We start from the raw sequence: 16690 nt of genomic DNA on the forward strand, positions 1-16690 counted from the left end.
AATGCAACTTTATTTTGCTTGTAGTCAAGAAAGCTATGTTTAATTTTTAAATTTTAATTTGGACATACAGCATTTGGGCCCATGAGTCCGTGCCTCCCAATTTACACCAATTAACCTACACCCCTGGTACATTTCAAATGGTGAGAGGGAACTGGAGCCCTTGGGGAAAACCCACACAGACAAAGGGAGTATGTACTTAGAGACAACGTGAGATTCGAACCCCAGTCCCTATCGCTGGTGCTGTAATGGCGTTGTGCTAACCACTACTCCAACCGTGTTCATACAGTAACTTCCACATCCGTATACACCTAATCAACAACTTTTGAGGTTCACATCTGCTATAAGAAAGCCTGTTGTGTTAAAGGTGAAATGGGTAGCCTAGATGAATACTTGATCTATATCAGATTAGTCGGATACATTTAATATACTCTTATAACAAAACCTATCAAATAACTAAAAGTGGAAGAAAAAAATCGATGTATCTGTGTATTTAAAGTTAAAACAAGGCAAATTTTTATCAAAAGTCAAAGCAACAGGCATGTGGGTCCAGGTCAATGGTTTAATATGTAAATTAGTCAGGTTGCAGTGTTAGCCAAGATTTTCCTGAGTCCTTTGGAAACATAGCTTTCCCATGTGATCCTGTGAACAAGAGAAAGAAACCTACTTTAATATGGCAAACATTTAAAGTCACTTCTAACTGCTTCTCGACTGGGGGGCATGGAGAAGACATGATTTAGCTGCATTTGCCAAAGGTACGGGATCTTTCAAACTAAGAAATCTGTCTGTGAAAAGAAGTGCATGCAAAATAAAGCACATAAGGAATGTAGTTCTGCTGTTTAAGAAAGGAGGGAGGCAGAAAAAAGGAAAATTATAGGCCTATTAGTCTGACTTCGGTAGTTGGAAAGATATAGGAATCAATCCTTCAAGATGCATGGCATGCTAGGTCCAAGCCAGCAGGGTTTCATGAAGGGAAGATCCTGCCTGACCAACCTAATGGAATTTTTGGAGGAAACTTCAAGTAGGGTGGACAAGGGAGAGGCTGTGGATGTTGTGTATCTGGATTTTCAAAAGGCCTTCGATAAGGTGCTGCATAAGAGGCTGCTTAATAAGATGAGAGCATATGGAATTAAAGGAAAAATAATACATTGGGTAGAGAATAGGCTGATAGGTAGGAAGCAAAGGGTGGGAATAAAGGGGTCCTATTTTGGTTGGTTGTCTGTTACTAGTGGTGTTCTGCAAGGGTCAGTGTTGGGGTCGCTTCTTTTCACTATGTATATTGATGATTTAGATTGTGGATTAAATGGTTTCGTGGCAAAGTTTGCAGATGACACCAAGATAGGTGATAGAGTACAAGGTGTAGAAGAAATCAAAAGTTTGCACAGAGACTTGGACAGCTTAGGAGAGTGGGCGAAGAAATAGCAGATGAGCTATAATGTTGAGAAATGTACGGTTGTGCATTTTGGTAGAGGAAACAAATGGTTGGATTATTATTTGGAGGGGGAGAAAATTCAGACCTCAAGAGTACAAAGTGACTTGGGGGTCCTCGTGCAGGATAACATGAAAGTTGACTGCCAGGTTGGATCACCGGTAAAGAAGACGAATGTTATGTTGGCATTCCTTTCAAAGGGGATTGTGTATAAGAATAAAGAGGTATGGATGAGGCTCTATGGGGCACTGATGAGACGTCATTTGGAGTGCTGTGTGCATTTTTGGACCCCATACCTTAGAAAGGATATAGCAAGGTTGGAGAGGGTACAGAGGAGGTTTACAAGAATGATTCCAGGAATGAGAAGGATAATATTTGAGGAACGCTTAGCGGCTCTTTGACTCTATTCATTAGAATATAGAAGAATGAGAGGGGATCTCATTAAAAACATTTTGAATAATGAAATGGATTAGACAGAGTGGATGTAAATAAGATGTTTCCCCTGTTGGGTGACTCCAGGCCAAGAGGGCACAGTCTTAGAATTAAAAAGTACCAATTTACCACATAGATGAGGAGAAATTTCTTTAGCCAGAGGGTAGCGGATTTGTGGAATTCGTTGCCACATGCAGCTGTGGAGGCAGGATCATTGGGGGAATTTAAGGGGCAAATTGATAGGTATCTCATTAATCAGGGTATCATGGGGACAAGGCCAGAACTTGGAACTTGATGCAAGAACAGTTTAGCTCAGGGAAGTTTCACGGAGCAGACTCAATGGGCTAAATGGCCTGCTGTTTCTTTTTCTTGTGAATAGCAGCTTCAGGAGTGCATGTAGTAATTAAAATCCCAAGGGTCCCTTGTGTTTTGGTGGAGAATTGAAAAGATTTCCTCAGGCTTTAGAGGAAATGTGATTGAAATTGATAAAAAAAATAAAGGTTTTCTAGAAAGAATTCCACAAGAAGATTTAGAATACATTTCCAGACAATATTATGGGAGTGAAAACATAAGAAATATTGCAAGTGTTTTAGACGGATGCACTTTATCCCTGTTTTAGCCTTGATTTTTTTTAAAAAAAAGCTTTTGATAGTTTTGCAGATTTCTGAAACTTCCTCTTGTGTATTAAACACAGACATGGATAAACTTTTAGGGATTACAGGATGTGGGGTTAGTGCAGGAAAGTGGAGCTGAGATAAAAAGATTCTCCATGTACATTGAAACGTGGGGCAGCCCTGAGAAGCCAGTAGCCAGCCTACAACTATTTCTTTACACTCTTCTGTGAAAAGAAATAGAAGTAGTCTGTGAAAGAAGAATTAGCCTTGTACTACAATTAAATGGATCTGCTTTTGATGTTTATAACTCTTCATCCATTTTTGTCTTTTACCATCTTTCTTTTTATTTGATCTCTCGTTTTCCATCCTATCATAGGACTTTTATTCGTTCCTCAGCTCCCATTGCCCCTTCTTTACCTCTGCTTAAAATGTATTATGTGTAGGTCTCTGAAAGGGGGGGGGGGGGGGGTGGTTTAAATCTGTTTCTCTTGCTCCGAAGTTGGGAATGTTATTTGCTGAATTTTTCAGCATTTTCTTCTTCCATTCTCGATTGATTGTAGGAAATACTCACTTCCACTATATCATTTCCACATCTTTAAATTTAGACCCCTGATTTAAAATCTAGGACCACATCAGCAACACCTCATTAGGAAGTTGAACTTGGGCCGAAACACCTCTCTCTGTAACTGGATCCTCAACTTCCTGACAAGAAGACCTCAGTTAGTTCGGATCAGAAACAGCATGTCCAACACCATCATACTGAGCATGGGGGCCCCCAGGGCTGTGTGCTCAGCCCACTGTTGTTTACCCTGCTGACCCACGATAGTGCAGCAAGATACAGTTCTAATCACACTGTCAAGTTTGTTGACAAACACGACCGTGAAAGGATCATCAGCAAGAGTGATGAGTCAACTTACAGAAAGGAGGTGAAGTCACTAATGGACTGGTGCAGAGACAACAACCTACACCGGGATGTCAACAAGACAAAGGAGATGGTGGTCGACTTCAGGAGAAGCCGAGGGGACCACTCTCCACTGACCACCATCAAGGTAGTCAAGAGCACCAAATTCCTTGGTGTGCACCTGGTAGAGGATTTCTCCTGGTCCCCCAACACCAGATCCACTGCCAAGAAGGCCCAATACCTTTACTTCCTATGGAGGTTGAGGAAAGTTCAGCTTCCACCCTCCACCCTCACTACATTCTACAGGAGATACATTGGGAGTATTCTATGCAACTGCATCACTGCCTGGTTTGGGAACTGTACCATCTCAGAATGCAAGTCTTTACTGCAGATAGTAAAGACTGCTGAGGAGATTATTGGGGTCTCTCTCCCTACCATGATAAACATTTATAACGGCCGTTGTTTGCGGAAAGCCATAAACATCGTGAAGGACACCACACAATCTGTTCTCCCTCCTGCCATCCGGAAAGAGGTACCAAAGCGTTCAGGTACTCACGACCAGAATATGAGACAGCTTTTTCCCCCAAGCCATGAGGCTTCTGAACTCTGGGCTAGCATATGTAACATGATATTTAATGAATGATATTTATATGTTATTTATAAAAATTGTTTGAGGTAATTTATCCATGTAAATAACCAGCTCCATGACCCTGAGAAACACTATCTTCTTTTCACTGTATGGTAGGAACAACAAATAAATGCGACTCGACTTGAATTTCCTTCTTTGTGTTTAAAGATGGACTCTCCTGTGATAACCATTTCCTGGTACGTCTTTTTACTAGCCACTAGCAGTATATTCATTAAATATTTATCTCTTTTCAACTATTCTTGAGGTATATATCCAAAATATATGGACTTAGTACTTTCAAAGCGTATTTCACATTTAAAAATGTCTTGTAGGGCAATGTGTATCTCACTCCAATAATCTTCGATAATAGGGCAGTTCCAAAAAATATGGTAATGGTTTGCATTTTGATTTCCACAGTTTCTCCAGCAAACAGGGAAATTACTATCACATGGGATTTCTGAGAGCGTGTAATAAAGTATTTTAAGTTTTTCCACTCAAATTCACACTTCCATTGATACCTCCATGTTATTTCCCATTCTTCCTCAGATATAGTTATCCCTCTTCCTTTTCCAATTTTGTTTAATGTATGAAGTCGGGTGTTTTAAGATTTGACGGACCTTTATATAAACTTGGAATGATTTTATTACTATTATTTGAATTATATGCTTCTGAACAGTTCTATCAAACATGTATTTTCCTTGGTTACATTTTTAACTCCCCTATTAATATAATGTTGAATTTGCAAATATCGATTAAAAGTCTTGATTTTCTCGTGTTATTCTGCAAGCATTTCAAAACTGAGTTACTCACCCTCCTTCAAAGATCAAAGCTTGCCACACACCACGACTCCACAGTCCACTCGACACTGTCGATTAAAGCAATGTGCAGCTCAGATCATTCGTGCCAGAAGTACATGCCTGCACCCTGTGATAAATGTTCCTGACCCGAATTCCCCCTCCCCCACTTTCTGTTTGTGGACCCATTGCACATGTGTGAGTGCCGACTGGTGCAGAGGTAGCGCCAGATGGAGGACTGAAGTCAAACTGTTCGGCCTAAAACCGGGCATCTGGCCACCCTAAGCCAGACGTTCCAGTTCAAGTCTTAATCCAAAGTCATGAGAACAATAATTGTAAAGGAAAACACAAAGGTCTGCAGACATCCTGGTTGATGTAAAAACACAATGCTGGAAAACCTCAGGAGGTCAAATAGTGTATATAGCAAAGATAAAGATACATAACCAATATTTTGGACTTGAGCCCTTCATCAAAGTATGGAAAATGTCAAATAGCATCGAAACAAAATGGGTGGGGGGAGGAGTTAGGCCCCGCAGGCAGGAGGTAATAGGTGGATCAGGGAGTGAGGGCACACCAGCTAGCAGGGGAGGAGGGATGGCTCTGTGAATAAAGAGGATGGACAGCTAAGGGAAAGAAGAATAGAGACTAGGTTAGTAGAAACCGATGTTAATGCCATCTGGTTAGAGAGTGCCCAGATGGAAAATCAAGTGTTGTGCCTCCAATATATGGGTGGTCTTGGTGGGATTGTACATGAGGCCATGGACAGACATGCGAAGATGGGAGTGGGACGTAGAATTCAAATGATTGGCCACTGGGAGGTCCCTGTCACTGATGCGGACAGAGCAAAGGCGGTTCAGCGAGGCGGTCTCTCAGTCTCTCTGGTGTAGAGAAGGTCAGAAAGGAGCTCAGCATGAAGTAGGTGACTCCTGCGGATACACAATTCAAGTGCTGCTTCACTTGAAAGGACTGTTTGGGGTCCCGAATGGTGGTGGGGGAAGATCAAAATATTCTTGGCTGACACTCCAGGATATATATTATTTCAGATTTCAAGACTGCGACTGATATGTTATCCTCCATTGTATAACCCTTACCAGTTACTGTATATTTGAGGCTGGCCTGACCACTAATGACTCATCCCTTAAGTTTCCTCCCCTTTTGCCCCGACCATAAAGGTTGCGTTACCTTCCCCTTTCTGGCAGTTCTGCACCAGCCAAAGTCTTGTGTGCATTAAAGCCTATTGTTCCTGCAGCCTTTTACTCTGAGGCCACTTTCAGGTGGAATAGCTGGGAGAATGCGGCTCCGGAGCCGGCTGCGGGTGTGTGCGAAGCGACATTCAGGTGGTGGTGCTGTTCTGGCACCCGAAAGGTCTGCAGCGGGGAGAGGCGCCGCGGAGCCAACAGCGGCTCCTGTCGACTGTGGCCGTAGTCCCGCCCGCTTTCAGGTGCCCAGGAGGAGCGCTCAGAAGCGGAGAAGACACCTACCCCGAGGAGGGTCGGCTAAGTACTCCTCGGGTCAGGCTCCTCCGCTTTCAGGTGGCCTCCCAACAGCCGCATTTGGGTATTTTAGGCGGCTTTACGTTGGGGTATTCTGGCCACCTGGAAGCTGAGCCTTTCAGTCCCGTATTTGCAGGAGGTGGAGAACCCAAAGGTCCCCTGAAGCACATCTAAAATACTCAATAGGCTTTGGAGAATCCAGCAAAGAGCTGATTTCTGAGGAAAATCTTCAGAGTTAAGGAAAATGCTTGGTGGAGATGAATGCCTTGAAAGGCTAAAAGGAGACACACAAAGATAAATTGTGGAATTGATGAGGAAAATCAGCAAGAAATGGGCAGTGCATCAGAGACAAATAAGGCCCCGTCAGTGCAGATTTTAACTCTGAAAATAAAGGTATATATTTAAATGACTAAGCGTTAGTTTCCTCGCTCTGCGGCTGACTTTCACTGTTCATGGCTGCCCCTCAGCCTCCGCCCGGGGGGAGGCGGTGGGAAGTGCGGCCGCTCTTTGCGACAGGCCCTGCGGTTTACGGCAGCGGGGCGCCGCCATGGCGGCAGGTCGGATCTTCATCCAGAATGACTGGGCCCGGGCCTTGTGGTAATTCTGGAGCAGACTTTACGGCAGCGGGGCGCCGCCATGGCGGCAGGTCGGATCTTCATCCAGAACGACTGGGCCCGGGCCTTGTGGTAATTCTGGAGCAGACTTTACGGCAGCGGGGCGCCGCCATGGCGGCAGGTCGGATCTTCATCCAGAACGACTGGGCCCGGGCCTTGTGGTAATTCTGGAGCAGACTTGATGCCAGATCATGAACCAGCATTCGTTCGGGGTGACACAGGCCCCTCTTTCACGGCCGTCAGGATTTTAATGACCGTTCCTTTTTTTTTCTCTGTCCCCACAGGGAGAATGAGAGGGAAGCCTGGGTTTCTTGTAAAATTCCCGGTAAGCACTAATCAGCAGAGTTTAATGTGGTTTAAAATAAACAGGAATGCAAAGCTTGCAGTTGCCCCCAACTCCCCTCAGGTGGAATTGCCAAGAGAGACATGGCCTTCCAGGCGTCATCCACACCAACCTGGGACTTGGATCATCAATTCCTTCGCCAACAGTATCTTACCCCCCAGCCCCTGTGCCCTGAAGACTTTGGTGTGGCTTGACATTTTGCTTCATGGCCAAATGGTATCAAAACACACTAATTGAGGCCCCGTACTTGGTGGTCATTCTGCGTGTTATAATTCTAATCTTATAAATAACCTTAGTAGGTGCTTTCAAACTGCCTTGTAAAATGGGGTTAACCGGCCAGCAGCACCCCACTCACAAGGCAACTTGAAAGGGTCGGACCCGGTCAGCGTCGTCCAAAGTCGACCGGGTCCCTGCCCTACCTCGGAGGCAGTCGGGGAACGCAGTTAAACTTGGCCAGGACGCGTCGACTGGCGGCTTGAGCAGCAAAATGGCTGACCCGGTTACTCCTGTGGCGTCAGCGCTTACGCGCTGGCTTCACAGGGAGACCCTGGCTGAAGCGTCGGCGGTGCTCGGTGGGGGAGAGAGGGGTTGCTGTCAGGCCTGGGGTAGGGGGTGAGAGATCACTGCCATGAGGGGGAGAAATGGGGTCCACATTCAGGGGGAGTGATGTCGTGGTGGTGGGGGGGGGGGGTGTGCCGCTGGGGAGAGAGGAGGGGGGGTTCGCTGTTGCAGGGGCAGTGGGGTCGGCTGCCACAGGTTGGGGGGGGGGGAGTATGTTTGACGGTGTGAGGGAGGATGGGGGAGAATAGTTTGCGTGATGCGTCACTTACCGTGTCATCATTCACACAGGCAAAGTGTTTGCACTAAATAAGGTTGAGTAGCAATGATTTCAGAGTTGCAGTGATTTTGGAGGTGGGGGTAGGTTGAATGAAATATAACGGTGTTTTTAAAATGTGCAAATATCTTCTGTTTGCAGAGATTCCCCAGTACCCGTCCCTCGTCATCCCCGTGGGCACCCTCTCTTACATTCAGGAGAAGCTGGCAGCAGTTGGCTCAATGTGGGAGCAATAGCCGTCTTCATTACCCACAATCCCCCACACTGGCAGAGCGGTTCCATCTGTGTGGGGGATTATAGGTTACAAAGACAGCCATTGCTCCCATATTGAGCCGTCACCACGATCTGGTGTGGCGCTCCTGCTAATTCTAAGCTTGGCAGCTCTGCACCCCTTCTGCCACTTCGGGAGTTAGATGGGAGGGGGGTGGGATGGACAGCACTACGCTGCTGGGGTGTGCCCTAGGGCCGGCCCAGTGAGCTGGTGGAGTGTCTGAAAGCCAACAGCACCTGGCTGTTCCACCCCGACGGCCTGCTTCTTCTGCTGCTCTGCACCAAAGGGGTGGCCGCTCTGGCTGGAGCCGCTGGTCAAAAGCCTCCTGAATGGCTCTTGTCGAACCGCGGATCAGCAACCCCCTCCACCGCGCGCTCATCCTGGCATGGGGCGCAAAATAGTCTGGCACTGGCCCTGGGGGGTTGGTGGAGTGGGGCGATGGATGGCCAGGTGGGACAGATGGAGGGGGCTAGGAGCGAGGCATTTGCTTAAAGGGACCCTTTAAAATAACTTTGAAATCCAAACAATGGCAGGCATCCAGTCCTGACGATCCCAGATAAAAGGTTAGGCTCTTGTATAAAGGTCTGTCAAATCTTAAAACAGATTCAACTTCATACCTTAAAACAAAATGGGAAAAGGAAGGAGGAATAACTTCTGAGGAAGAATGGACAATAATATGGAGCAATGGAGATATCAGTAGAAGTATACCAGTTCACAGAAATGGAGGGAGTTTGGGTGGAAAAACCTGATTTGATACTTTATTACACCCTACAGGGGAGCCCAACTTTAATCACATGGAAAGAAATTATAATAGACATTTATAAAATGGAGAAGATAACAGCATCTGTTAATTATAAATTGAAACATACTGGCAAAAATGCTTAATAATACTTCATAGGCCTGACCTTATTTTTACAAATCAAGATTACGTTGTTAAAAAAACCCACTCCCTACTTGTATATAGTTTTCTTCTTTTTCTTGTTCTGTTTTTCTTCTCTAAAATGTATACCTCAGATAAATATTATGTGGAAAATATGAATATATGATATAAATGTATAATATCTGAGATACATCTTTTTGAAATGTTTGTTTAAATTCAATTAAAAATAAATTTTAAAATCTTGCAATGCTTTAATGCAGTAGACAGTTGAGGTATGTAGAGTTGGAGACTGAGTGGTTGACTTTTTTGTCCTTGAGTTTTCTGACACTGTGCTCCCTCTAATTCCACTTGTGCACAGCTTAGAGAGATGATCTCCTTTTTGGAAATGGCCACCCTCATCCCAGTTTACCTCCACCCCACCTAAACTGATTCCACCTACAAGCCGTTGTGTCACAACCTTCCCTTAATCTCTCTGATTAAAGGAAGACTCAGTTCTGATGCATGGCCTCATGCTGAAACATCAACTATCCCTTTGCCTCCACAAATGATGCTTTGTCTGCTGAGTTATTCCAGCCATTTTTTTCATTTTTTCAGGTTCTAGCAGCTGCAATCCTAATCCGGTCATATATCAGATAGAAAATGTAAGGCAGAAGTAGTAATTTTGCCCACTCCAGTAAGTGTGACTGATTGTTATTTTTCCCACTTTGTAGCTTGGTGTGCATACACCTGTGGGTTATTAGCACTTAAGGGTGATTATCTATATATGTTTAGATATAATTAGATTTTCTAGTTTCAGGCGGTATGTTTAAAATTTCTATAATCTTTAGGTTGAAGTAAATTCTCCTCGTTGCTTCTCCTAATCATTGTACCAATCCAATATTTTATGGAAAGTTGTTCAAAGCCTCGTCGTAATCATAGAAGTTTTTGCCCAAAGAAGGAGATTATTCAGCCCATCTTGACTTTGATTGTTACCTTTTTCTCCATACTCTGTGCAGCATAGAAAAGTATAAACTTGCCAACGCTGTTCTCTTAACTTTCAGCAAACCTTCATTTTCAAAATTCTGCTGCCTGCATCGCCTTTCTCAGCCCACACGACTACCCATCCCGTTGCTGATTATCTGCACTGGCTTTACCCCATGGTTTAGGTTTAAATATCTAATCTTTCTGCCCTATTAATTTCATGGACACATTTCACAAACACTTTTTTTTTCTGATTCTTGTCTCTTGTGTCATTTCCCTACTTTTAGCAATCACTTCCCCAGCTGTTTACGCTGCGGGTATTCAAATACTCTCATAACTTTCTTTGTCTCTAACTCCGTCACTATTTTAAAACACCATTTCACCCATTCTAGTTTTCTGTGGTAACATCTTAGTGAAGCATCTAAGGTAGTTTTTCTAAATTGAAGACCCAACTTTAGAGCATGTTTTTATTTCACTTGTGTATCTATTGCAAAAAAACTAATATGTTCATTTTGTTACTGTTAGTTAAGATTGTTGCATTGTTAAAAAGGTTCAGAGTTTTGAGTAATATTAAATTAATATTGTGTGATTTAGGTGGATGTTAGAGGAATGGAAAATGGTCCACCTGTTATTTTGGATGGTGTTAATGTATTTATCTCAACCAGAATCGACTCATTAGGGTTTTTCTGGATGGCAATGATGGGTGAGTGGAATGGCACAGGGATTGGCCCACAGCTATTCACTAATTATTTGGAACAGGGTACTGTGTGTCGGGTATCTAAGTTTTTGACAGTAAATTGAGTGTAAAAGCAATTTGTACAAAGGATGTAGAGAGTATGCACAGAGATGTGGATAAGTTAAATGAGTGGACAGGGGTCTGACAGATGGATTACAATGTTTGTAACTGCAAGGCTGTCCACTTTGGAAGGAAAAATGGTGGATCACATTATTATTTAAAAGGTAAGACTTTGCAATATGCTGATCTGCAGAGACACTTGGGAATGCTTATGCATGAATTGCAAAAGGTTGGTTTGCAGGTGTAGTAGATAAGGTGGCAAATGGAATGTTGGTCTTGATTACAAGAGGGTAACAGAACTCTTGGTGGGGGAGCATTTAAGTGAAAGTGATCACAACCCACTAACCTTTAGCACAGCAAAGGAAGTTGAGAAGCAGGACCGCAAAGGTAGTAATCTTGGGATTACTGCCTGTGCCAAGTATCAGTGAGTATAGGAATAGAATGAAGTGGAAGATAAATGCATGGCTGAGGGATTGGAGCAGGGGCCAGGGATTCAGATTTCTGGATCATTGGGGCCTCTTTTGGGGTAGGTGTGACCTGTACAAAAAGGACAGGTTGCCCTTGAATCCTAGGGGTCCAATATCCTGGCGACGAGGTTTGCTAAGGCTACTGGGGAGAGTTTAAACTAGAATTGTTGGGGGTGCTTGGATCCAAACTGAAGAGACGGAGATAGTGTGTGAGGGAAGATAGGCAGTTGATAGAGAAGGGATGCACTCAGATGGACAGTTTGAGATGTGTCTGTTTTAATGCAAGGAGTATTGTGAACAAAGCAGATGAGCTTAGAGCATGGATTAGGACTTGGAACTATGATATGGTGGCCATTACAGAGACTTGGATGGCTCAGGGACAGCAATGGATACCTCAAGTGCTGGGTTTTAGATGTTTCAGGAAGGACCGGGAAGGAGGAAAAAGAGGTGGGAGCATGGCACTGTTGATCAGAGATAGTGTCACAGCTGCAGAAAAGTTGGACGTCATGGAGGGATTGTCTAAGGTATCTCTGTGGGTGGAGGTTGGGAACAGGAAGGGGTCAATAACTTTAAAGGGTGTTCTTTGTAGGCCGCCCAATAGGAACAGGGATATCAAGGAGCAGATAGGGTAACAGATCCTGGAAAGGTATAAGAATAACAGAGTTGTTGTGATGGGAGATTTTAATTTCCCAAATATTGATTGGCATCTCCCTAGAACAAGAGGTTTAGTTTGGATGGAGTTTGTTAGATGTGCTCAGGATAGTTTCTTGATATAAGAGGAGAAATTGTACTTGATTTGATATTGGGAAATGAACCTGCTCAGGTATCAGATCTCTTAGTGGGAAAGCATTTGGGAGATGCAGGTAGATCCTGACTTATAATGGGGTTCAGTTCTGTGACTTGCATCGTAAGGTGAAATTATCGTAAGTCGGGGGTCTACATATACAGGTAGTTATCTGTGCCGCACCTGCTGGTAGGCCAACCTAACATTCCTGCTCCTGCCGGGAGGCCAACCCAACATCTCCGCTCCCTGCAGGACCAGGGACGTCAGCCTCCCGGTGGGACTATCTCCTTTACAATAACATTGGAGACAGGTAGGAACAGACAAGTTAGAAAACCATTTTATTGGAGTAAGGGGAATTATGAGGCTATCAAGAAGGAAATTGGAAGCTTAAATTTGGAACAGATTTTCTCAGGGAAATATACAGAAGAAATGTGGCGAATGTTCAGGGGATATTTGTGTGGAGTTCTGCATAGGTATGTTCCAATAAGACAAGGAATTTATGGTAGGGTACAGGAACCATGGTGTACAAAGGATGTAATACATCTGGCCAAGAAGAAAAGAAACGCTTCAAAAAGGTTCAGAGAGCTAGGTAATGCTAGTGATCTGGAAGATTACAAGGCTAACAGGAAGGAGCTTAAAAAGGAAATTGGGAGAGCCAGAAGGGGCTATGAGAAGGCCTTGGTGAGCAGGATTAAGGAAAACCCCAAGGCATTCTGCAAGTATGTGAAGAGCAAGAGGATAAGACATGAAAGAATAGGACCCATCAAGCGTGACAGTGGGAAAGTGTGTATCGAACAAGAGAAAGTAGCAGAGTTACTTAATGAATACTTTACTTCAGTTTTCACTATGAAAAAGGACCTTGCTGATTGTAGTGATGACTTGGAACAGACTGAAAAGCTTAAGCATGCAGATATTAAGAGAGATGATGTGCTGGAGCTTTTGGAAAGCATCAAGTTGGATGTCGCCGGGACTGGATGAGATGTACCCAGGCTACTGTGGGAGGTGAGGGAGGAGATTGCTGAGCCTCTGGTGATGATCTTTCAATTATCACTGGGGACGGGAGAGGTTCCAGAGGATTAGAGGGTTGCAGATGTTGTTCTTTTATTGAAGAAAGGGAGTAGAGGTAGCCCAGGAAATTATTGACCAGTAAGTCTTACTTCAGTGGTTGGTAAGTTGATGGAGGAGATTCTGAGAGACAGGATTTATGAACATTTGGAGAGATATAATATGATTAGGAATAGTCAGTATGGCTTTCTCAAGGGTATATGAGCTTGATTGAATTTTTTGAGGATGTGACTAAACACATTAATGAAGGAAGAGCGGTAGATGTAGGGCATATGGATTTCAGTAATGTATTTGATAAGGTTCCCTATGCAAGGCTTATTGAGAAAGTAAGGAGCCAGGGGAACCAAGGGGACCTTGGTTTCTGGATCTGGAACTGGCTTGCCCACAGAAGGCAAAGAGTGGTTGTAGACGGGTCATACTCTTCACAGAGGTCAGTGACCAGTGGTGTGCCTCAGGGATCTGTTCTGGGACCCTTACTCTTCATGATTTTTATAAATGACCTGGATGAGGAAATGGAGGGATGGGTTAGTAAGTTTGCTGATGACACAAAGGTTGGGGGTTTGTGGATGGTGTGGAGGCCTGTCAGAGGTTACAGCAGGACATTGATAGGATGTAAAACTGGGCTGAAAAGTAGCAGATGGAGTTCAACCCAGATAAGTGTGAAATGGTTCATTTTGACAGATCAAATATGATGGTAAAATATAGTATTTAATAGTAAGACTTTTGGCAGTGTGGAAGATCAGAGTGATCTTGCAGTCCGAGTCCATAGAACACTCAAAGCAGCTCGCCGTTTGATTCTGTGGTTAAGAAGACATACGGTGTTTAAATGTCTGAATAGTTTAGACTATTTATTAAATTTAAATTTGATCCCTTATAAGTAATTTAATATTTTTATTTTTATTTATTTTTTGATTGCATTACATGTTAATGCCACCTCTTTCCCTTTTCCTTTTTCTCTCCCCCTCTGTCCTCTGTTTCTTTTCCATTCTCTTAAGGTACGGAGGAGTTATTTCGAGGCTTAATGTGCATTTTAAGGATATAATTTTATTTGTATATATTTATATATACATTCATTGAGTCCTTTCTTAAAAGTTAAATAAAATATAATAATTTAAAAAGAAGGTATACGGTGTATTGGCCTTCATTAATCATGGAATTAAATTTAGGAGCCAAGAGGTAATGTTGCAGCTGTATAGGACCCTGGTTTGACCCTACTTGGAGCACTGTGCTCATTTCTGGTTGCCTCACTACCAGAAGGAAGTGGAAGCCATAGAAAGGGTGCAGAGGAGATTTACAAGGATGTTGCCTGGATTAGGAAGCATGCCTTATGAAAACTGGTTAACTAGGCCTTTTCCCCTTGGAGCAAAGGAGGATGAGAGGTGGCCTGAGAGAGGTGTATAAGGTTATGAGAGGCATTGATTGTGTAGATAGTCAGAGGCTTTTTCCCAGGACTGAAATTGTAGTACAGAGGAGATGTCAGGGTAAGTATTTTTAAGCAGAGAGTGGTGGGTGTGTGGAATGGGCTGCCGGCAATGGCAACACAGATTCAATAGGGTCTTTTAAGAGACTTTGGATAGGTACATGGATATTAGAAAAATAGAGGGCTAGGGATAAGTCAAGTAATTCCTACGGTAGGGACATGTTTTGCATCAGTTTGTGGACTGAAGGGCCTGTATAGTGCTGTAGGTTTTCTATGTCTCGAGAAAGATAGGAATAGATAAACTAGTAAAGTGTTTAATTGGGGAAGGGCTAATTACGATGGGATTAGGCAGAAACTGGGGAGAATAAATTGTGCACAGATGTTCTCGGGAAAAAGCACAGAAGTAATGTGGAGGATGTTTAGGGACCACTTGTGCAGGGTTGTGGATAGATTTATCCCATTGAGATAGGGAAAAGATGGTAGGATAAGGGAACCATGGTTGAATAAAGTTATGAGGAAGGACAAAACATACAGAAGGTTTAGGAAGCAAAAGGCAGGAATGGCTCATGAGAATAATATGTTAGCCATGAAGAAACTTAAAGAACTTCAGAGAGCTTGAAGGAGGCTTGAGAAGGCCTTGGCAAATAGGATTAAGGAAAACGCTAAAGTGTTCTATGCATACATGAAGAGAAGGATGACAAAAATGAAGAAAGAGACACTTAAGGATAAAGGCAGCAACATGTGCCTGGAAGTAGGGGAGGTCATAAATGAATATTTTACTTCAATGTTCACCAGAGAGCCAGACCTTGTTCAAGGTGAGATTAGTATAGAACAAGCTTCTATGCTGGAATAAGTTGAGGTTAAGAACGAGGAAGTGCCGGAGCTTCTTAAAAACATTAGGAATGATAAGTTCCCGGGACCAGACGAGATTGACCCCAAGTTACTACAGGTAGCGAGGGAAGAGATTACTGGGGCTTTGGCAATGATCTTTGTGCCCTCCCTGGCCACAGGAGAGATACTGGAGGATTGGAGAATGCTAAATGTATCCCCTTGTTTTAAAAAGGTAATAGGGAGAATCCTGCTAACTAAAGACCAATGAGTCTTGTGTCAGTAGTGGGTAAACTTTTGGAGAGGATTTTAGGGACAGGATTTTTGAGCATTTAGAGAGCTATAATCTTCTCAGGGATAGTCAGCTTGGCTTTGTAAGATGTAGGTCATGCCTCAGAAGCCTACTTGAGTTTTTTGAGCAAGTAACAAAAGAATTGATGAAGGTAGATGTGGTGTATATGGAGACTCACTCAGAAAGTCATGAGGCATGGAAAGTTGACTGTGTGGATTCAGAATTGGCTTTCCTGCAGAAAGCAGAGGTTAGTAGTAGATGGAATGTATTCTGCCGAGCAGTCAGTGACTTATGAGTGGAATTCCACTGGGATCTGTTCTGGGACCTCAGATCTTTCTGATTTTTATAAATGACCTGGATGAAGAAGTAGAGGGGTGTGTCAGTTAGTGTGCAGACAACACAAAGGCTGGAGGTGTTGTGGATGGTATAGAAGGTTATAGGCTACAACAGATTATAGACAGGTTGCAGAGTTAGGCGGAAAACTGGCAGATGGAGTTCAATCAGGATGTGTGAAATAACGCATTTTGGAAGGTCACACTCGAAGGTGTCGTAGTTAATGGGAGTGAAGAACAGGGGAACCTTGGGGTCCAAATGCATACATCTCTAAAGGCTGCCATGTAGGTTGATAGGGTAGTAAAGAAGGCTTATGGTCTGCTGGCCTTCATTATTTGGGGATTGAGTTCAAGTGTTGCGAAGTAATGTTGAAGCTCTATAAAACACTAGTTAGACTACACTTTAATATTGTGTTCAGTTCTGGTCACCTCATTACAGGAAGGTTGTGAAAGCTATGGAGAGGGTGCAGGGGAGATTTACCAAGATGTTGCCTGAGTTGGAGAATGTTTCTTAT

The 16690-nt window shown here is 43.5% G+C and overlaps 1 protein-coding gene and 1 long non-coding RNA gene across 4 annotated transcripts in view; one reads left to right on the forward strand and one right to left on the reverse strand.

Moving 5' to 3' along the window:
- Nucleotides 1-510: 510 nt before the first annotated feature.
- On the reverse strand, nucleotides 511-7058 carry LOC138739537 (uncharacterized). The gene is made up of 3 exons (XR_011342309.1): nucleotides 5978-7058; nucleotides 4812-4866; nucleotides 511-639 (listed from the first exon to the last, which is right to left on the reverse strand). It is a non-coding gene; the product is annotated as an uncharacterized lncRNA (long non-coding RNA).
- The window catches only part of LOC138739535 (proteasomal ATPase-associated factor 1-like), a 52543-nt gene continuing 42679 nt past the window's right edge, over nucleotides 6827-16690 (forward strand). The window contains exons 1-2 of one of the 3 annotated variants that reach the window (XM_069891808.1): nucleotides 6827-7063; nucleotides 7187-7227. In XM_069891808.1, the coding sequence (XP_069747909.1) occupies nucleotides 6864-7063; nucleotides 7187-7227 (241 nt within the window). In that variant the 5' untranslated portion in view covers nucleotides 6827-6863. The remainder of the gene's footprint in view (nucleotides 7064-7186; nucleotides 7228-16690) is intronic. The other 2 variants (XM_069891809.1, XM_069891810.1) reach the window with 2 other exon arrangements.

The sequence above is a fragment of the Narcine bancroftii genome, chromosome 7 (assembly GCF_036971445.1).
Source record: "Narcine bancroftii isolate sNarBan1 chromosome 7, sNarBan1.hap1, whole genome shotgun sequence".
Lineage (NCBI taxonomy): Eukaryota > Metazoa > Chordata > Chondrichthyes > Torpediniformes > Narcinidae > Narcine > Narcine bancroftii.